This window comes from Drosophila mauritiana, chromosome 3R (assembly GCF_004382145.1).
Source record: "Drosophila mauritiana strain mau12 chromosome 3R, ASM438214v1, whole genome shotgun sequence".
Taxonomy (NCBI): domain Eukaryota; kingdom Metazoa; phylum Arthropoda; class Insecta; order Diptera; family Drosophilidae; genus Drosophila; species Drosophila mauritiana.
The window spans coordinates 23722358-23745559 of record NC_046670.1 but is presented as its reverse complement, the minus strand read 5'-3'; the positions used below and the strand labels follow the sequence as shown (position 1 = coordinate 23745559).

General features: G+C 43.3%; 1 protein-coding gene across 1 annotated transcript in view; it reads right to left on the bottom strand.

Moving 5' to 3' along the window:
• Positions 1–64: 64 nt before the first annotated feature.
• The window catches only part of LOC117145592 (protein toll), a 42950-nt gene continuing 19812 nt past the window's right edge, over positions 65–23202 (bottom strand). The window contains exons 2-4 of the mRNA XM_033311298.1: positions 15738–15858; positions 3492–4729; positions 65–3379 (exon numbers count right to left, since the gene is read on the bottom strand). Of these exons, the coding sequence (XP_033167189.1) occupies positions 1309–3379; positions 3492–4711 (3291 nt within the window). The 5' untranslated portion in view covers positions 4712–4729; positions 15738–15858 and the 3' untranslated portion in view covers positions 65–1308. The remainder of the gene's footprint in view (positions 3380–3491; positions 4730–15737; positions 15859–23202) is intronic.

The window sequence follows — 23202 nt, the reverse complement described above, 5'->3', positions numbered from 1 at the left end:
CGAATATCTTACTCTTCTGTTGCCTTGGTTGGGATAAATAATGTACGTATCTCAAGGGTTTAAATTTTTAAAATATATTTTATTTGCGTTGTATGTGTTTTTCATATACAATTAGATTTAATGTACTCATACGCATACAGAGTAGATGAGTGTGTGTCTGCATAAATCTGTAGGTACCTTAGGTATTACATATCAGAGACAATCTATAGCTTAGACGATATACACATAGTTTAGCTTAATTACATTTACGTATCATAGACGATATTCATTCTGGTTTTTGTATGGATGAAGAGCTAGACTAATTGTTTGGTAGATGACATGATGTGTGTCCACTGAATTATGTCTTCGCGCGGTATGTACTTATTTATATAGCGTCATTTAAATGGGCGTGAGATTACAGTTGATACTAGTGATAGTTGTGTGTAAGGACCTGGATTTGCTGTGCGATACACATACTAGTTTTGGAAAAGTACAGAAATCATTATCCAGCTTATGTACAGAGACGGGGTGTGAATGCAATGCAATCGATTATGAACGATTATGAATATATCTAGCATACGTACATACATACATACAAAGAAGGCAATTTGTATTTCATTTCGGCTGCTTTTGTTGCGTTTGTTCACACAATTACAGAGTCTATTCTACTATTTGGATACGTCGTATGTGTATTGCAAGTGGTTCCACCTATTTGTAGGCTGCGTTCTAACAAATAATCAGTAGTTAGTTCGAAATAAAGCTCGATTTGTCCAAAATTCAGATTCGTTTGAGATTCTGTTCAAAGGTAAAACATAAATAAAAGTGGTATTTTCAAAAGGTATTTTAGCATTGAGCTATTCTCAGTTTTGTATGCGGCAGCTTGCAATAATCCTAATGTACAAATAATTACTAAATAAATGAGATTTTTATGTCTACAAGAGTCTGCACAGGGTCTATGCTAAGCTTACATATAACACTTAAAACAGAGTGATGTGGTTAAAACTAGCTTGTGTGTTTTCATCTTTCCTCAAACTAAATATTTTTGTTTCATTTTTCGTCAACAAAGGCCACATGAAATATTGAAATTTGAAATTTTCACTTAGTTTTCCTGGAGCTTCTCTACCAGCGCAAGAGATTTAAACCTATAAGGGGCGACTGTAACTTGACCAAACACGAGGAAATCGATAATATTCTCTAGACTTTTTACATTCAGCTGGGTCCTTTCACCGCCGCCTTGTCAGTGGCAGTGTTCTTCTTGGAGGCTTCTCTTTAACGGAACAATAGCTCATCATCGGGATCGAACTGGAACAGCTCCGCCTTCTCCCAGTCCTATACGTCGCTCTGTTTGGCATTCGTGTTGATGATGAAGGCGCCGTTGATGTGGCCATTACCGTGCGACTTGCCATTGGGTGTGTACAGATTCGTCAGACCGTTCTTGCCGTTGGCAATCATTATGGCCTGATGCGGGGTGACGCCATTTAATTGCGCTACCAGCGGATTCTTCGTAGCCTCCGCTGGCGGCGTGGTCAACGGCGGCGTCACCGGCGACGGTTTGATCAACTCTAACTTGTCGTCCGTGGAACCTTTCAGCGCCGTCTTTATTAGCGCTCCATTACCGATATTGCCGACGGGTCTGCGATGGGGCAGGGCAAATCGCAGCTTATCCCAGAACCACGGGTCGCCCCACTTCAGGTAGGTGTTCATCTTCAGGTAGGCCTTCAGCTCTTCGTCAAGCTTCTCCATATCTCCGATGTCCGAGTAGATGATCACAATAATGCGCGAGCGTCCTTCGTTCAGTGCCGATCTGTGCGCCGCCCTGAATTCAAGGCGTGCCCACTCCGATTTGATAAAGTTCTGGCTGAGCACAATAATCGTTCGTCTCGAATCCGCCACGGAGCGCATAATGTTCTCGGGAATGTGTCCGCCCACCAGCCAGTCGCGTTCGTGCACACAGAGCTGGAACTTCTGAGGACCGTGCTCCAGTTGCGGCACCAAGTAGTCCTCAATGAAGCTCTGGTCCTTGTGCGAGTACGAGATGAAAGCATCGAACTTCTTGTCCTTGTCCACATCCTCCTCCGTGACAAGCCACAGGAGCAGATTGTGAGCATACAGCCAAATCTTGATCTCCGTCTGGAATTTGTAGTACAGTGCCGCCGTTAAACCGGCCAAAAGACCAGTTAAGGCAATCACGACGGCAAGGGCTATGAAAACGCCCTTTTCCGCCGGACAAATATCGTTGGTAGACAGTTCCACCATGCGTGTGGGCACCTCAGCGTCCACGCACATCATTTCATTGCGATCTCCAATCCTTTCGAAATTGTCCTGGGTGAAGAGGAGTAGCGGCTTGGCGGTACAATCACACATCCACGGATTCCCGGACAGCTTCACCGAGCGCCACTTCATGGTCCGATTAAGGAAACCCAGCACGGTGGCGTTCAGCGTCTTCAGGTGGTTCCAGCTTACGTCCAAATGGGTGAGATTGGTAGGCAGTTGATCCACATCGATGCTGGTTAGATTGTTGCCAGCCAGATGCAGACTAGTTACACTCTCATAGCCGGGTGTATTGGCCGAAGGAAGCCAGAGCAGTGTGTTGTTCTCCAAGTGGAGTTCCATTAATCGCATATTCTGATGCAGATTGGGCAAGCGAGGAACATGTGTCAGATTGCCACTATGGCAGTTGATGACCAGTGCATTGTCGTAGGTACGCACATGGCAGTTGCAGCCGCGCGGACACTTCCTTTCCCGTGGATCATCGGAGAAGTCCAGCGGACAGATGAGCGTCTGCGGTTCCACCTGACGCACTGGAGTACCCTCCAAGGCATTTGGCTGGCTGCAAACCAATCGGTCTGTGCGTAATTTAAACTGCCTGGAATACTGCGGCTTATGGACGCCCCTCACCAGCTGGATAAACCAGAGGATCGTACAGTCGCAGACCAGGGGATTATCGTTGATATCCACATGTACCAGATTCGTGTAGTCGTCGCCCAAGTGCACATCCTTGGTCAGCGCTATCCTACGTATCTTATTGTGCGTCATGTTCACGTGCAATCTATTCTGCGATAGGAACGCCAGATCCTCGTAGCCCAGCGAGCTAATGTTGTTGTAACTCAAGTCCAGCTCCTTCAACTGGAGCATTGTGTTCTTCCAGTCGTTGTAGACGAATATGATTGAGTTGTTGCGCAGATTAAGGGTCAAAAGGCCGTGCATGTAACCAAACGGGGAGTTGATCTGGGTCTGGAGCATGATGTCCAGCAATGGCTGCTGCAAATCGATGTCGTTGTGATCCAAATGCAGGTGTCGCAGTCCATATGTGCTTATAAAGGCTCTGGAATCGATTGTACGCAGTCGATTCCTGCTCATGAAGAGGGTCTCTAGGTTGCCCAGGTTGCTGAATATATCGCTGTAATTAAAAATCATAGGTCATTATTTTAAGAAAATATCCTTTTTCTCTTAAAGAATGATAATAGGAGTGTTGGCGATTGCCTGAAACTAAATAAATGTATTGTATTTACCCGCTAATGCCGGTGAGCAGGTTATCCTCCAGCCGCAGATCCGTCAAATTGGTGGTATGAGCAAAGAGTGAATCCGGCAGATGTGTCAGCCGGTTGTTGCTCAAGTCCAAGCTTAGCAGGTTCACCTGATGTTCCAGCAAGGTGGCGGGCAGAGTGCTCAGCAGGTTGTCTCCCAGCGAGATGTTGGTGATCTGTGAGGAATGCTCGAAGAGATCACCCGGCAACGATTGCAGATCAGCTCTCAGCCGCAGGATCTTCAGTTCCGGCTGATTGGCAAACAGTCGCGAAGGCAGCGTGGCCAGGGGTACTCGATTGTTCATCAGGCGCACCTCGTTCAGGTGTTTGTTGTGGTCGAATAGGCCCTGCGGCAGGGAACGGAAGAGATTGGCGCTCAGATTGATATCCGTGACATTCGTGAGATGGACGAAGACGTCGTGCGGCAACTGTTCAATGCCATTATCGTGAATATCTATGCCCAGCACCGAGGTGGCACCTTCAAAGTCGTGTTTGGTGAGGTTGTGCAGTTGATTGCTCCACAAATTGAGCTGCTTCAGCTTGGGCATCTTGCCGAAAATGCCACGCGGCATTTGCCTCAGCTTATTGCTACCGAATTCAATGGACTCCAGGTTCTCCAGATCGTCGAACAAATGCGATGGCATTTCCTCGATATTTGCCCTCAGTTCCAGATGACTCAGATTACGCATATCCGTCAGTAGGTTGGCAGGAATGTGTGTGAGACGGCGGGTGGTGAACCGGAATCGCTTTAGACCGTGCAAACGGTCCAAGTGCTGCCGCGTTATGTTCATGCCCAGGTTGTCGCTCTCGAAGATCAGCGTCGTGGGCGACACTATGCCCAGATAGTCTAGGATACTGGCTATCGGCGTGTAACCGGGCAGCATACACCGTCGCATCTGAACCCTGTCTACCTCACCGATCCGCAGCTTCTTCGGCAGCTGCTTGTAGTCCGAGGTATCCGTCAGATTGCACATGATCTGCACGTAGTCATTGGGCTGGATGGTTAGCCTAAATGTGGGATTCTCTGCGTTCGCCGGGCAGATGATTTCGTATTCCGACATAATGGGTGCACACTGACACAGCCCGTCGATGCTCATCTCACTGCACGCATCCCGACCGAAGGATGCCTCAGATCCTGGCCACTGTAGCAGTTGCAGGATCATCACAAGCATTGCCAGCTCGGAGGCGGCCTTTAGTCGACTCATGTTGTCCAAATGGGTTCACTGCAAATGGAGAAATTAAAAGGAATGATTAGAAATGTGTGGCAGTCAATCGGAAAGAATGTGCAGTCATAGAAAATATCATTCCATTCATATTTACTATCCACTTGTGATTAATTATGGGCTAATTATTCTACGAAATACCGTACTCAAGGTGATTTTTCCTTTAGTGCACACTCAGTAATTAACTAGAAGAAAACTTTAGCGCATTTATCATTCTCATAGTGACAGACAGAACAGCAAATGCTCGAAATGTAATGAAAAGGCAGCGACTCGGAGGCGGCATTAACATTTACGTAATTATATGAAAGTGAAATAAAACTGAATACAAACATTTGCCATTGCGCCGAATGGAGTAAATTTGGCAAGTGTGCTCATTGCACGTCGGTGCGTAAAGTCCTTTGAATTCGGCGGCTTAATCAGGAACGGTTAATTAAGCGCCAGTCAGAATTTTTGACAGCCCGTTCAAAATATTTCATTAGCAACACGCATACGACGTGTATGAGCGAGCGGCAAAGGCCGAAAAATGAATTTAATTTAAATGCCAACGTTTGTGGGTCGCAAAATCCGGATGACTCCTGGGCAAAAAAAAAATGGACGTACACACACACAAAGCACCGGACGACACCTAGTGGCAACACAACACTCGTGTATAAATATGGCACGAACGAGCACACACACATCCTTTTCGCTTCTCGGAGTTCGCTTCCTCTGCCATGTTGCATTTCATGGTTGGCTCACCTCGAAACCACGCCCAACTACTGTTCTCCCATCTGCCGGGTATGCCATACACCATACGCCATACGGCATACCCTGTAATCCCAGCTGCCCTCTACCTCTGTGTGGTGTAATTACGGTCAGGGAGTGTATAAAATTTTGTAAAACGCTCTCCTCATTTCTTCGCCCGTCGACCGACATCCTTTCGTCCTGTTGCTCCATGCGGACAGCGGAGCACTTTACGGTCTTTGTGCATTTAATGAATTTGTCATGCGCTCGAGTGCTGCATAATACGAGATTTTTGCCAAAGCTCTACGAGAACTTGAGCCAGCAGCTCAGCTCAGCTCAGCTCAGCTCACAGCTCCTCCTCCTTGACGTCCTCTCAATCTGATGGTGACAATTTAATTGTGCCCATTACGTACAATTTGAAAGGAATTCAATTAAAAGTTTTTGGCCTTCTAGCTGTCGCTCGTGAAATCGGCAACTTTAGGCCATACTGCATTCACTGTCAACTGTCCCATTAGCCTAAGAAAGCTGAGATAAAAAAAGTCTCGTATTTTGTGCCTCCCCACAGACGCTTTTGAATGAAATTTTGATAAGGCAATTTAATTATGCGCGCTGTAATTTGATTTTCAAATTGGTGACTTTTCCTCATTAATTAGGACATTTTCCAAGGGTTGGCCCCCGGCTGTGCAGATTATATTGATTTTTGACTTCCCCCACAATCTTAGTTGTGCTACGTTAAATTTGATAAATTTCTGGACAACCGAAAAATCTGCAACTGTTGGCCATTTTAAATTTCTGCAGCTTACCGATAAGATACTTTGATGGGACAGCAGATAGATAGTTAGATAGGTAGATAGACAGGTTATTTGTTTTGAAAAGTGTTTGGCTATCGAAATATGGCTAAATGCTAATGCTAATAGTTATTGCAAATTGAAGGCATTGTGTCGGCCAAGTGTTTGCCAGCCATCAGATGGCAGATATCGACCATATTCCCCTTAAGCTATTAGATGGCAAAATAGACACGCTTTGCTGGGCCACAGGAGTTCGGAACTCGACACCTTGTTTTTGCAACGACAAAGGTTTCCTCGTCCTGGCCAACTTCAATTTGGCATTAAACTTTAAGCACTTTTCACCCAATGAGTGGATCTAAACTACATTCGCCCACAGTGTTTTGCCTTTTAAATTTCTTCTTGGCCAAGTCAGTTGGCCAGGCAGTCAGTTTGCCGAGCAAACTGGCTATTGTGTTGCTTTTCTTGCCAAGATTTTAAACATTTATATTCACTTAGGAAAATTACTTTTCGCTTTTATGCCACGCTGGCCGTGTAAATATCCAGAAACGACCTGAGACCTGGAACCAGGCACCTCCTTCAATCCGCATTGATATCCCGAGCGCGTTTTGTTTATGCAATCTAATCTGGGGCGGATTGTGCCCCGGTTTGTTGACATCTCGCCTGGAGCGGAACCATCTACTCCTGTTCCTGCTCCCTCTCCTCAATGTGAAGCACCAACATTTACTCTGGGCAATCAGGCTAGAAGTGTGGCCTTTGCTTGGTAAACTTTTTGGAGACCTGCCAATTAATTGAATCCTGCTCTGGCACCCAATTTAATCCCGCCAGGCAATTAAAAATAATTGCTCATTTCAGACACACACACACATGTCGGGAAATTATGAACACACATACCTGCGCAAGCGTTACGCTCGATTTAAAATTTTGTCTTGTTTAATTAGACGCTTCGTGTCGTTAATAAAGGTTAACGAAGTTTTGCCAGAGCGCAGATTTTTCACACATTTTCACACACGGAGCACATCACACAGGATACTGGGGAAACCTCAATACCAGCACGCAGTAACCCATACACACACACATACAGAGACCCCATGAAGATTCACAGACATTCCAGTTGAGTGCGCATTTTTGCACTCACATGCTCACTTCCGGTATGTAACGGTACTAAATTCATTAGGCACACTAAATTACAACCGCAGGCATGGCACAATGAGGTTGTGTGGGTAGAATTTGAGTTTTGGAGCTCCAAGGAAGCTTCTCGCTTCCACCTCGGATTTTTATTGCTCACCCAAGGAGTTCACAATGTAAGCCTTCCCAAGAGGAAACCCTACTTCGGTATGTGAGTGTGTGGGTATACCCAAGACCGATGTTTAATAGTCGTACCGCCCGCAGGTTGCTCTTGGAAAATTGGCTTTCGGAGGAGGCATCATCCTGCTCAAAAAAGCCACCCAGCCAGGCATTTAATGGTTAAGTTTTCTTAATGCTCGACTGTCGGGATTACGGCAAATGCCAAAGTGTTTAAATGGCGTTGACATATTGTTCGCCCTTTAAATTTATTTTTGCAATATCAAGAGGAAATACGAGCGAAACACTAACACACACACACACGCACATTACGCCCGTTCATCAATCAACATGACTAATTACTACAATTTCTGCCAAGCGGCAGCAGCAGCCACTCCAAAGCTCCTAAGGAGCAGTAAGCAGTAAGCAGTGTAAGGCAGGCAAAAACAAAAAAAGCAGAACAAGTTGTTTAACAATTTCTTATTAAAAACTTACAAATGCTTCAAAAAAGTTCGTACACGCATGTGAAGTACATTCGAGGAGGGAGTTTTAGAGCGGGTGTCCTTCGACCATTTTCCATTCCTATCCCCTAGCTGCTAGGAAACCGAAAGTCTGGCCAAGTGCGGTTTTTGTATCCCACTGCACTGGCAATATTTCATTTTCCCCCATTTTCAATACGAATGTTTGTGTGTGTAGGAACATACACGTACATATATGTGTGTGCGGCTGCTCGGTTGTTTGCCAAAGGATTTCAATTCCCCCAAAAACTTTTGCAAATCTTTTGGCCCCATGTTTCTGGTTTTACAGGCATCGCCTCCAACACTTTGGTGAACAGGCAGCCGAGACATGTTTATATAGCCAGCCAGATGGGCCAATGTATTGCCAAACGGGAGCTTTAAGTAAACATCTGTGTACTCCACATCTCAAGATGTTTTTGGGGGCGGCATGTGAAGAGTCTCTAAGCGGGTCTTAATATCACAAAATTGGAAACTGTTCGATTGGCAATGTGGCAGTGCTTTTCTTTCCAATACAATTGAATGAAAGATTGTAGTTCACTAAGTGCATAACAGAAGAATATTATTCGGAAAACAAAAACGCATATAAGTGTGCAAAACTATTAAGGCCACAAAAGAAGTATCTCCCAACTAAATTCATACATATCTGCTATTCTGGTTCAATAAGAGCATTAAGAATGCACAAGACTGAGACACAGCCAAGTGTCTCGACAAATGTTACAATATAATTTACAATGTTAAATGTCAAGTCTGGCATTCTCAGAAACCTTTCATAAATATCCAGTTGCAATAAATACATACAGCTTTGTGCGTAGTGAAAGCCAGTGATAAATGTAGAACATCTACTTGGAATTGCTCCCAAGCTGCTCCTGCTGCTGCTGCTCCTGAGCTAATTATGCACAAACATAGCAAGGTTCGCAAGGTTAAGGCATCCTTCGAATGAATACATTAAGTCCCCTTTCATTATTTATGGCCTACACTTTCCTACTCCTCTGTAGAACTTCAGCCAAAGCGCATCAAAATTCCAGAGGCGAAAGAAGTGCGGACTCGAAGCGAAAGTGCTGGAGCCGCAGTGAATTGAAAATATCTTGAAGCTGCTTATGCTGTAACGCCTTTGCGTTAAGTGCAAACCGCCAAAGGGCGGGATGAGTGTACGAAATGCTGGCATTTAAATTTAAAATTTCTATTAGTAAATGCATCAGCAGAGCAGAGCTCAACTTTGTGAAGTGAACAAAAAACCAACTTCAAAGTCAGCGACAATGCCAAATCCATAAGATACTCGGCTCACTCATTACTCTTGCCAGCTGCACAGCTCACTGAAAGTTCAAGTTACGGCAGACAGCTAAGCAGATGAAAGAAAAGGGGTTAAGACCTGATTTGCGCATTCCAGCCCGAGACCCGAGACTCCCCCATATATATCCCATCGCAAAGGGCCACTGCCTCTTCAGATCTCGTTGAAAGCCCGCTCATTGTCTGCGAAATAGAAAGGCAGTAAGGCGCTGCTGCTGCAGTTTTTTCCCCCAACCCTAGCCCCGTTTTTTTTGTTTTCTTGGCGAAGCGAAGTGAGGAGAAGTCGCCAAGTGAAAGGCTTTGTAATGTCATTTGTCTGTTAATCATGTTGTCGTCCCAAGTTTTGCGCAAAGTTTTAAGCATAATGCGCTCGTGCCCGAGACAAATGCAAAAACTTGTTGAGCCCATGAAAATGGCAGTGGAGCAGTGGCAGGAGGCGGAGGAGGTGGAGGAGCACCTCTTGGGGCCAACAGAAGAACCAGCAAGCATGCGTGACGCATTCAAGTTTAATAGGCCCCATTCTTGTTGGCCAGGTCGATGACGATAAGACCGTGATGATGATGATGATGTTTTTGCTGCACCGCCAGTTGTTTGCCGTGTCAGAAAACGCAGAAGCGCCAGTGGTCGATTGTTTACTTTGTGGCTCAGCCTCGCATCCAGCCCAAAGTCACTCAAATGGATACTTTGCGGCTGACTGCTCCACTCCTGCACGCCTCCACTGCTCCCTCGCCCATCGTTCATCACTCCACTTGCTCCTTGGCTCACTTAGCGCACATCCTGTCAGCCCAGGTTGATGTGGCCGTCCGTGTTTAGATTCGGTGGATGGGCAAACATTTAACGTAAATTGATTTCCACTCGCCGGGCGATGACGCACTGCAAACAAGCTCAAGGAGCATGCACGCAAAAACCACATATACTCAAACTTTTTTCTATGCAATATTAATGAATAGGTTTAGACATGTATTAATATTCCAAAATTAATAGCATTATTTTATTGATTTTTAAAGCTTCCAGATCACAATGTTTCTTTCCGTGTGGAAAGACAATGGCTGGTACATCTCTTCGCCTCTGCCCCGCTTCATCATTCCAGCACCATCAATCTCGCTGGCCAAGTCCACTCTTCCACTCTTGCAACTTGTCATTTCCTTAAGCTTGGGAGCTGCTCAACTAGAGCGCTCTCCTCGGGCGGCTAAGTAAATTTATCTGCAACTTCCACACACGCACAGTCCATCACATAAATAAACAACTCGACGTCGGGTGGAATGGGTTCCGTTCCTCGTTGCTTTACTGTACTGGCTGTTGCCTGCTGGCTGCCGGCTGACGTCGGAATAGAAATAAAATAATAGACACCCAGTCCGCATTCAATTTGGCTTCACCTCCGCGAGCCACTGGCATCGTAAATGAAAATGTCGTCCATTCCACGCTTGGCCAGCGTTCATTTAAACAGCGTTTTATGGGCCCATGCGATGGGGGCTACGTATGGGGATCTAAGTGGCAGGCCCTCATATTGTAAATAATACAGCATAGTGCTGGCCAGCCCAACCTATTTTAAGCCAGCTATCCAAACTAGCCGACAATCCGCCCAATGTGGCTAAGTCCGATTGCCAGGGGACGCACGTGTACACTTCAATTACCAATGCGGATGGAGGCGCAGCATCTCGTTTCTTTGGGGAGACTGAGCGGACAGGTTCCTCCTAGCCGCGCAACTACTTAATTTTTCGCTGCATTCAAACTTTGTCGGTCTTTGGGGTCCCTGATCATTTTTATGCTTTCTTGATTTCTATTTACTCGCCCAGTCGCCTCCATTTATTTGCTGTTGTTCCTGTCCGCGGCTGCTGGCCCCTCATAATTTTCGCTTTGTTTTATTGTATGCAGCTTAATTCGCCGGTGCTCCCCAAGCTCCCCAACCCAACTCCCCTCCTGAAATGTAATGTGAGTCACGTTTAAAGTTCTGGAGCCCTAAATGGCATGCTTGCCATGATTATGGCGGTCCAATGTAGCCCACTTATAGGCCGATGCCATATATAGCGCTAATTGTGCACATTTTGCGCTTGTTATAAATAATCGCACACGACCCTGCTGTTTGTTGCCCATTTGAGCTCCGGTTATTGCTTCGTTCGGTTTAGTTCAATAGGGGGCACCCCGTCATTTCTTTTTTTTTTGGCGAGCAGTCGGAGCACCTACTGTTGTAGCTGCAATAATTAAGACACTTTAGCTAGCAAGTTTCGTTGGTGCCATTTGCTTTTAGCTCGGCGTCGGGAAACTTTAGCACTTCTGTAAATAAACATGTTTAAATGTGTGGAAGGGATTTTAGTTGCAAGTAGTTAAATTCATTTATTAAATAAGACAGTGTTTTTTGGAGGCACTCATTAGCTTAGTTCATTTTAAATTTTCTGTACCTGCTTTTGATTTTATATTAAAATTTTATTCAAATTTGCATAGTTTTCTGCTAACAATTCTAGTGAATTTTTCGCGTTGAAAAAAGGTGCAAATACAGAACATATTTCCGCGTGACGCTTCCAAATTCCAGATACAATTGAAAAAAAAAAAACGAAATGAAATCATACCATGCGAATAGAGTTATCTGTGACGGGGCTTAATCCCAATGCAATATTTATTTGTAAGAGCACAGTTTTGTGTGTATATTTGCACTGATTGCTTTATGCAACGAATGCACATAGACGAACGGACGGACGGACAAACCGTCACCACATCCGATGAATGTCCGACTTGGTTTTGCAGTGGCCAGAAAAAAGTATTGATTGCCCTTCATTGTCGGCCGAAAACCGTACGATTTTGGCGCTTTTTGTCCCCATTTTGATTTGGGTTATTTATTGTTACAATATATTTTGTGTTAGTTTGCATGTTTTTTGTTGGACTTCTGGCCTCTGGGGCTGCGCATTAAATATGTATAAATATTGATAGATTTTGGCCTCGCCTTGATTAACATTTAAAATGGACATTTATGTTGATATATTTATATGCTTCACACGCGTTTATAGAGACATTAACATTTATCAACAAAAATTACTGAGAGTGCCGATGCTGCTTAACATAAATTTACCAATAGCCGCGAAAATGCAGGATGTGCTCGCAGGACAATGCCGACCGCAATGGCTATAAATAAAGATTAAAATCTCTGAAACGGTCACAAAAGTGCCTGGCACTTCATTTCAATTTATGTACATAAGTATTCATATATGTATATGCCGATGCACCACTCGCATGCATGTATGTGTGTGTGGTGTTGTGGTGATAAATCAAAAATCTCTGCCTACTTTTTGGATGTCATAAGGCTATTTTCCAGGACTCTGTCAGTATTCAGTACTCCCTGTTTGCATTGTTGCCGCACAATAAATGCAATTTCATGTTTCAATTGCAGGGATAAAAAAGGGAGATTTAAAGTCACCAGTTATAGCAATAACAACAACAAGGACAACAACAACAACAACAACAACGGTTGTTGGTGAAATGGAAAATCAAAATGGCGACGACCGAAGTGAAATCATTACGTATACGCAGCGTTGTATTAAAATTCACAGCGTGCCTTGTGATTTTTATGCACGCGCGTTCACTTGGCTCCTTCGCCCCGCATTTTTATGGCCATTAAATCAAAGTACAAATAAAAGAAAGTAAATAAAAATTTCGTTACAGCCTTAATAGATGGCGGGGCGTGGAGTTGCGTGGCCTTTTGGTTTCAAATGAAAATGAAAATGAAAAGCTGAAATCTTGTCATAAAAATGCGCGAATTCGTAAAGTGCACTTTATGCGCAACGTTTGTGACCAACACTCGAACTTAATGAACGTTCCACGAGGACTCAGTGGAAAGTGCATGAAAAAATGAGTGAGTAAAAAGTGCTGATAGCTGCACAGATAGTGGTTGAATAAAGGTGCTATGTGGTATTCGCTCAAACTTCGCTGGACTCGAAAATTTAAGACTATAAAGGGTAAGCGCTGAAATGGAGCTCTATGATTTCAAAGCAATTAATTACGAGGAGTTCCGTCTGGTAACCACCTCTTAATTATACTTTAATATTTGGAAACAGCAGCTGCCATAAGCACACAAATATTTTGCATAATTGTTGGCGGGAATGACGCGAGAACCAAACCAAAAAATAATTTGATGGTAATTCACATGAAATTTGTACATTTACATATTTTGCGCCGTATAGAAAATATTTCAGTTGCAGGAGCAGCCCATCCGCTTGGCTGCATTAATTGGTTATTCGTTAAAATATATATATATATATTTTCTGGCTAAGAAGGGCTGATGACGTTGGCATTTTTTGGACAGGGCGGGCGTGCGAGGTGTTGAAACTATGCATTTCGTATGCAAATGCAAATTTAATGAGCTTTAACTCGATGCCATCCATGTGCGGGTGTTAATTTTGAGTCCCTGTGTGTGTGTGCGATTATAATGCTAGCAAAAATATTTTGTTAATTTTTAATTTTAATTGCAGTCGCTTGTTTGGAACTTTATTTTATTTATTTATTTACGCTGGCGCTGAATTTTGCATAATTATGTACTGGCCGGACTGTCAACATGGCAACATTTTCGAAATGGAAATAAACATTTTATTATTTATTTGTCAAATACAGAGCCGTCGAGTTTGTTTCGCTCGGATTGCAGCTGCATATTTGACGCTTGTGTATTTTTTGTAGATTTTTTTGCATTTTTATTTTTTTTTCTTGCATTTTGGCATTGGTGGGCGTGTGACAGTGCATCAATTAAACTAATTGTGCATTTAAATTGGCAAATTATTGCTCGATCCTTAATCATAAATTATTTATGCAATCAATTTGCATAAAGTCAAATAAGCCGTGCACATTGTGTTTGTCCTTTCACCACGTGGTCGCTGCCGCATTCGGTCGGCAAAATGGTCAAAACAGCAGGACTGGCAAATGCAATTTAAATTTTGTATAGCCGCTTTGCTTATTCTTCGGCTGGGCCAAATACGCCATTGGCCTTCGTGGGTTTTGGCCAACGCTTTTATTTTAATTTGCGGTCAGCAGCCGTTGCATTTGCCGTTGCCTAGCGAAAACCAATTAAGTGGGCTCTAAAGCTCGCGTTTTCTAGCAGCGCGTCCAATTGAAAACCATGCGCGAAATTTAAACATTTTTCACCAATTTTTTGTTTTGCCTCTTGCCGCTTTGGGTTGTCAGTGCTCAACTTTAACGCAGTTTAGCTGCGTTTTTTTTTTCATGCCCTCCGCTAACTCTGTCAAAATTTAATTAAATTCTTGGGCTCTTTTTAAGCCGCAGGGTTGCACTCTTAACGCATAATTTGTCTACCAACTCGAAGAGCTACTGTACATGTGGTACAAAAAACATGGCTGTAGCAATATATTTCAGATGACTTATATGTATTGATAGAGTGTTGCATACTGCTCGGGGCAAGGTGATTCTTTTTGACAACTTTTTTTAAGCAAATATCCTTTAAAGATTAAATCGTAAGTCTCCTTTATGATAAAAATAATATGATATTTGTGATAATGCAAGCTTATGTGTTATGAAAAAAAAAGAAAAAACAAGTGTCGTGCGTGACAGCATTTGTTTATATTTTAAGGACCTTCTCACGCTGCCACATCTAGCGCAGAATGAAAAGAATAAAAGTACATTAATAGTGGCCGCTGCCGCGTAAAGCCTTTCAGCCATTTTTTGTTCTATTCGCCCCGTTTGTTTTTAGACGCCCATAAAAGCGGCGCTGAAAATGTTTTAAAAGTGTTTTTCCTTATGCAACACAGCGGCGACAAAGTGTTTGTGGCGTATACGTATTTTTTCGTGCTCCTCCTGTTGACATTTACAAAAAATGAAAAAAATGGCTGTCACAATGCATTTTCGCATTTTGCATTTCGCATTTCGCAAAAAGAGCGAAGGAGATGGTGTGGCAAGAGGTGGCAATAAAAAAGTAACAACAAGTGCCAAGTGTGGGTGTGTAAGTGGGTGTGTGTTTGGTTGTGCGGCTGACAGTGAGTGTGTGAATAGTTATGAACTCTGTGGTGGGGAAAGTGCTGAAAATTTAGAAGTGTTCCGCGCTCTTTTTGGCCATTTTTTTTATGGTATTCCAATGTGCTGCACATTTGTGAAAATAATTGCGTTTTTTATTTCTCTAATTTTTTCCACTTTGTCTATTGTCCACGGCAGTCCCATATTTATTTAATGCAATTTATTTATATTTGTAGTTCGCTTTATGCTCAATTACACAAAAAACCACAACAAAACAAAAAGGTTAAATGAAAACTGGGCTCCAATTGAATAATAAAATATTTAATGATATACAAATATGGAGTGACCAAAGGATTTTTTTTTTACTATTTACCGCCTATGCTTGCCGGATATTAATTATAAAATTTGTAATGAATATTTACAAGCAGCGCTAGGCGAGCTGTAATAATATTTATTTTCACTTACCTTGCTCAGAAATGTCCTTGTTGGTTGGAGAAAGGCAGAAGTGTTATCCTTGTATCCTGGCGTCCACTACAGATGCAGCTGCAGCCGGTTGAACATTTTTAATGTATTTTCAAGTAATTTACTGCAACAAAAAGCGTGAAAAATATGCAAATTAGCTGGGTAGGATGTAGGTGAAAGAGTAGGGCATCTTATTAGCATTCCAAATGACTCGTGTGGTGGGGCCATTTCTTCAGAGACTTTTCAACTTTTAGTCTGCTAGACAAGTGGCATACATGTGTGTGTGTGTGTGAGTGTCATTATGACACTAATTATGTCATACATACGCAGAAGTGGCAAACAAGCTGTGTACGTGTGTGTTCAAGTGTGTGTTCGGTGTGCACACGACACGTGTGTGTGTGAGCCACTTAAATTTCAACGCATACGTAATGCCTATTCATGAGCGATGTCGCCCCCGTTGCAGCCGCTTAAGGGCGTGGCTGGATGTGTATGCTTAATTTAATTAAGCTGGCTGTTACTTAGAATTTGCAATGCAGCCATAACCGCAAACAATTTGCAAGTCAAGAGCGTATAATGCAGACAAGAGGCGGCCAAAGGATTACGTTGACTGAGTGCTGCTGCAACTTGACATGAATCACTCGCAATGGGTGGCATGGCTTTGGAAAAAATCCGAAAAGTTCCTCGAAAAAGAATATTCAAATTTCTAGAATAATTCCATTCAATTTGCGTTGCATTTCGGGGCCAATCGAATGAAATTGGAAAAAGCCAGAAAACTGTTTCAAGAAAATAATTAAGAACTAAGCCCAGATTGCAAATAAATGACAAATTTCAACCGGGTCGAAATGGGAAAGGTCGTGTTCTGTAATTCGTTTATTTCCTGCCTGCCTTTTGCCATTTGCAAAAAGGGGGAGAAGGGGGAAAGAAAGGGGCATGGGGAATAAACTTGGCAAATCTACATATTTGAATATATTTCTGGGACTCGACCATAAATAAGGAAGCATCCTTTGTATTTCTTTGTTTATTTTATATGCATGGCCAGCTCCTGCTGACTAAATTCATCAGCTCATCTCCGCCTGTCTGTCGCATTCGTGTGTGTCTGTTATTTGGTTATTTTGTTATTTTATTTTGAGGCCCAAAATTCTCTAATTGCTCGCCGCATACAAATTGCCAGTTATCTGAACTGACAACTTCTCAAGAATTTCTAATTCAATTGCCTTTTTCTGTTCCGGGGTTAGGGACTCGAGCCCAAATTGAATGAATACCAAGTATGTGTGCTGTATTTTCGCAAATATTTATTTGACTTTCCATGCTCTTCGCTTCGGACTAATCTTTCGATTTTCTTCATCATTTTACATGGCATGTTTAGCAGAGATTATCGAAACATTTTCCTCGCCACCTCGGCACCTCAGCTAATTTAAATTTCTTATGGATCGACAATTGTTTCCATAAATTGAGCAGATGCACAGTTGGAAAAACAATCAATATATACCATTTTGGAAAAACCAGAAATAATCCCAATAGTTCATTTAGGTAACCTGATACAGCATAATATGATGTGTGTTTCACAACTACCGATTATGCTATTATTTTCTATTTCTCGAAATTTCTGAGTTAAATGGTGCATTGAACTGTTTGTTACTGTGTAGTCAAGTCTTTAACAGGCATTATCTCTGCGATAAGTTTGTTAAATGGCTGCGATAAATGCAAGCAGTTTGTTATCTACTATCCTACTATCTTGCACCGCGTTTATGGCTGTTATGCGTATATCTTGCTAATTTGCATAGGCTGAAAACCGCAATCCCTGACTGTTGCCACATAATGCTACTGCGTTCGTATTCATCCAAGCATGCGGTAACATGCATTCATGCCACCCCAAACTCCCCCCCATTTCGACTGCCTCTCTGTCTGTCTGCCTGTCTGTCAGCTGTGTCTGGCTGCATTTTCATATTGAAAATCACTGAAGTGGCAGACCATTTGCCCCTGCCCCCCGCTGTTCCGCGTTTGTGTGGCAATTTCGGTTCTCTTACTTTGCGAATGAAAGATTATAAAAAATAAAAAACGAGCCGAGCGCATTTTAATTTTAATAGACATGGGCTCGGTAGATCCAAAGCTCTAGCCTTTCTGTGGATGTTTGCATAATGAGGCCTGCTTAGGGCAGCCAGCTCTCAATGGATGTTAATAGAAGTGATGCTTGCTGCTGGCGGAGGCAACATTTTTATTGCCCTGCCATCTTTTTGTTAAATAATGAAATGTGCAAATGTGTTGCCACGTTTGCCAGGCGAGTGTGTGCAGCAGCATGCAGCTCATGTGGTTGCATGCAGCCGCCGCCCTCCTTTTTTTACATAATTACATCGCAGCAGCTGCTGGTGGAGCTCGCCTTTGTTTTTTGTTTAGTTGCTAATTTATTTGTGTATGCATTTGGGTCTGGCATTCATGCAACTCGCCGGCTCTCTTCTTTTGTTTGAGTTTTTCAGCAATTTGCAGCCTTTGTTCGGCACATTTACTATGTAGAATATAGAATATAAAATGCCGCCGAATGGGTTGTGCATTTGTAATTACTTCAATTGCAATTGCAGCAACTCCCTCTTCTGTATCTTTTACAACACATGTTTCGTGGGCATAATTCGCGCTCGGCTGCACTTAGCCAGTCTGCTGTGCTGTGTTGGAAAAGCCTTTTAAATGTGGCCGAAACGATTCATTGGCCTGCTTTGGTTTCCACAGCACTTTCTAAGCTTCCTCGGTTGCCTTTTTACCAATTCTGGGCAACATGGTTAGCTGAAGTTCTTTATACCGTTGCGGCTCTTTTTCCCCCCTCTTTTTTACCGTTTGTTGCGGCTTCGATTTCCCATTATGCTAAAGGTAGGAAAATGAAAAAGGAAAACTAGTTCTTGTGCGGTGGCTCCCTCGCATTGGGTTTTTCTTTCTTTTCTAATCACGTCTGTTGTTGCTCACCGCAGCCGGCGCATTGAACCAGGAAAGTAGATTTATGCATTGTTCTTGCTGCTGACGTTCTAGGTGTTTTGAGTTGTGGTTGCCGTTGTGCATCGTGTTAATTACCTTCTTCTACTGCTTCGACGACTGGAAAGTCGATATGGCCATGTTGCTGCTGCCGCTTGTTGGCCAGGAAGCGAGTCGCACGCATTAACCACAACAAAGTTCCCTGGGAAGTTGCACGAGAATGAATATGTGCTTCATTTTCCACACGCATAAATCATCTTTTATTAGCATTACCACACGATGGCTTTCCGTAGCCTGGGATTCGGATTTCACAAAAGCCAAAAAAATATGAAAGAAACGGAGTGGAAACGGAGAATGTTTGACTTCATGCCGCTGGAATTTTATTCTTTATGCTTTGCATGTTCAACTCTAATTGAAATATATGGCTGACCTCAAAAAACTGGAACTCCGAATTGGCTAGGCCATTTCTCACAGCACGCAAAGGATCGTGCAGATATATAGAAATGTAAGTGTAGAATTTATACGAGCACATCACTCTCGGCTGTATTACACTTGACCTTTGGCCAAATAAACTTATTCGTACAAAGGCAGGCAAAGGAGAGCCTTGAAAAAAGTGTGTTTTCTCTTAACCTACTTCCCGAAAACGAAAAAATTACTCAGCCAACTGGGAAAAAAACCTATCTGAAGGATACAAAAAAATCTTTTCACTTTTGTAGCTCCGTTCTTCGTGTGCCTTTCCTTTCCGTTCCGCTTTTTTTTTGTAATCAACAAAGTTCAACGCTGGCATATAAATATTTGCATGTCCCGGACCAGAAAGGAAGTTTACACAAGAAGAAGAGCGAGCACTTATTATTATATACGAGCATCAACAACAGCTTTAAATTAAAAGTGGCGGCAGCGCGGGAATTGGATGCTGTTCAGTAAGGTCCACTACTGTGGGTTGTTGTGTCAGCTGCCGTTGTCTGGACTTCATTTTATGCGCTGACAATTTCTCATTATTAAAATTACAGCGCCCAGGCAACAGAAGGAAAAGAAACTGCACGATGAACGTGGAAACTGAATAGGCCAACCTTGAAATACTCTTTAAAAAATTATGTTAAAAGTGTTGCCATTAAATGGCAATCTAAAAATGCAACTCACAAAAACATGATTAATTTTTTACAAATTACATGAAATAGGTGTGAAGTAAAATGCAGTGTAAAATAGGATAGTAACATCATTACGAGAAAAATAATTCAGAATTTCATTATATTCAGAGGTCACCACATCATATAAGTTAAATACCTCTTTCAAGGAAGTTAAAAAGCCGAAAGGAAAATGCCGTTGTGTTAATGTGAAAATAATCACTCCACGCGGCGTCCTGATTTCAGTTGCAGCTTTTTTCTTCGCAGCACTCATCCAATAGTGCGGATCAAATGGCATATATTCCATTGCGATCCGCAGAGGTGTGCTCATTAGTGCTTTTATCTGGCGGATCCTTGCATTCAGATATTCAGATTGATTCGGGTGCCGTTCAGTATGCGTTCGTCCTGTCAGCTCCGCGTCATTTCGTTGGCATATTTGTGTTGGCTACATAAATCAGCGGTCGCATGTCATTAACTTGCGATAAATCTGTCATAAACAATGCAACGCATAAATTGCCGTCGATGCCAAGTGCGGAATGGGCTGGTAATGGGTTCCATCAGCGTCGGAGGCGTGGCACTCATCATCGGGCCAAACAATGTCGAAAATGCAAATCAGACTAGTACACTCTGTGGTGTCTGAGTGAGTGAGTGGGTGGGTGGGTGAATGGGTGAATGGGTGAGTGGGTGGTTTGGTGTTGTGCGAATTGTTTGCTGCTGTTTGCTGGCTGGGGGGTCTTGGCCAAAACGGGATGGGAGGGGTTGGAACTTTTAGCCGCTGTCGCGGAAGCAGCACAGCGGGCGACATTATGATGTTGACGAAACAAAGGCCCGTTTGTTGGCCTCAGTTTGTGCGTTAGCGTGTTAGTTCTCTGGTTATTAAAGCGGCTTTAAATTAATTTCTATCGCTCAAAAACATATAATCTCATTGGCCAGTTTTTGTTTGGCAATCTTTTCGTGGCTTTAATAACTTCATTTTTGTAGCTAGACCATGGGTCTGTACTTAAATTCTCCAAAATAAACACACTGGCCATTGCACTTAACAAATTGCAACGCAGTTAAAATTACAAACTGCAAAGTATTTGGCAACAGCAAATGCAATTTCGTAACAAAAGTCTTTTGCGCCCAACCAAAGGAGCATGGTTTTTAATGGAGGCCATAAACATGCAAGGGCCATTGTGCAGAGGCGTCGGCGAAGGGGGCTCCTTAAACTCACATATCAGATGCTTCGATCTGCAGTTTTACAAAGAGTCATGAGGACTTTATTGGCCTTAAGCACAACTTACATACTAATGATGTCTAGACACCTTGGTCTTCCATCTTCACGAAACCCCCCTTTGTGTAATCAACGCCCCTGTTTTCAGTTGGCCATACAAATCTGTGGAATGACGTGGGCTAAAATGCTTCAATTACAGAGAAGTTGTGCTGGGTGTAAAACTTTGCGGTTTGTTGCTGTTGTTCTCGTTATTTGCTGCTGGCCGCCGGTCGCTGCATTGACATGTAAATGACCTTTAATTGATGGGCTCGAGTGGCTTGATTGAGTGCTAGTGGGGCGTCGAGGGGGGGGGTTAGGGGCAGGGGGCAAGGGGTGAGGCGTCCAAAGAACTCGCACATGGTAATTTGCATTTTGAAAATGCCGCAACTTTTGTAACTTTATGTGGTGGCCTTTTCGCCATCGCCATCGGCATCGCCAGCGCCAGCGCCTTCGAGCATGTCCTGTCCAATGTCCTTTCCCTTGATCCTTGGTCCCTTCGCCTGTTCGGCTGTTTGCCGTTTGCCTGGTTGTCTGTCAGTCTGGCTGGATGGTAAAATATTTATGTTGCTTCCACCCAACTGATTGCGGCGAAAAAGCGCAGCTCGGCGAAATGAGAATTTATCGCAAACACATAAAAAACGGCTACCCAAAACGAAGTAAGTGTGTGTGTGTGTGCACATGTATGAGTGTGTACGTGTGTGTTAATGGGTTTTTCGTGTCCGTGTATTTGGGAGTACGGGGGAAATGGTCTTCCGTCTCTGTCGCGCGCCTGCACTTCCGCCGGAAGTTTGCATGTTCCTATATCATTCGCAAGAATCTGAAGCGCGCTTAAAAAAGCTGAAAGGCAAACGCAGTCACAGCCGCGTTGTTCTCACTCACTCTCTCCTTTTCTCTTTTATTTTTTGCCCCCAAAAGGTTACCTTCATTATAGCTCTTTATTTATTATCCAGGTTAACACATACAGGGTCATGTGTGTGTAATGTGAGTGTGTGTGTTGCTAACGGTAATTGCGGTGTCCGCCATCACTTGGCCCGCTGGCCCTCAAAGTCGATAACATGTCATTTGAGCGTCGCTAATGTCTTCATTTATTTTTAGCATGCCGCGCCTCGCTGCTCCGCCAGTCAACTGCCGTCCATTTTGGCCTGGCCCAAACGAGCTGTTTGTTTAGATAAAAGTTTGCTTTCGGCTTCCGCCCCTCCTCATCATCTCCCCCAAGCGCCTTTTTCCTCGAGCTCCCCATTCCAGCTCCTGCCCCTCCAATCCGTGTGTGCCGGCCATAATTGGACACGAGTTCGGGGCTTGTTTACACATGCATTTTATAGACGCTTTTAACGTGCCAATTTTGTGGGGCTCTCGCTGCGTTTTAACCGATTCGGGGTTAATGTGCTAGTGGAAATAGCCCAAGTGGAGCTGGTCAATTTCCCCGAAACTCCAAGGCGCGACTTTGGAAAGAGGCGAGAAATTGGATGGTTAAGTACACAGAGCAAAAATGTAATGCTCGATTTTGAAAGTTAAATTTAAATCTATATTAGGTTTCACTGTACAACCCATGTGAAAAATATCTTTGCTTCGCGATAATTAAGTAGAATTTTTAAAAAATTTGTATTGTTGCCATTAGAGCATTTCATTTGGCATTCTGAAAAGCACCCAGTGCTAGATGCGAGTTCCAAGTTTTTGCCCAACCACGGACAATTGTCACGCACACAGAAATATGCTTGGGAAAGTGGCCAAAATGGAGGCTCACGCAATGACCACGTCCGCACTCGTCCGCAGTCATCCGCTTTTGGCCAGCATAATGAAGAATGGCTTCTGAACGTTTTAATGCCACATAAGTCCTTTCGGCCACGCCGAAAACGGTCTTTTGACGGGAGCAGCTCAAACTTGGCTAATTTCTCAATCAACGAATGGCGCTCTAATTGCGCATTAGGGCGAAAGAGTAGCGGTGGGGCACTTGATGGAGCTGGAAGCCATTTGAGAAGTAATCAAAAATCCCCATCAAAGTTGTGTGAGTTTGCCAAGTTCTGCGGAATATATATACATATATATATATAAATGGTCGCTGTATTTTTTGTTAGTAACCCAACCGCTTATGCAGGAATCCATAAAAAGTAACTCAACTCGCATGCAAATAAAG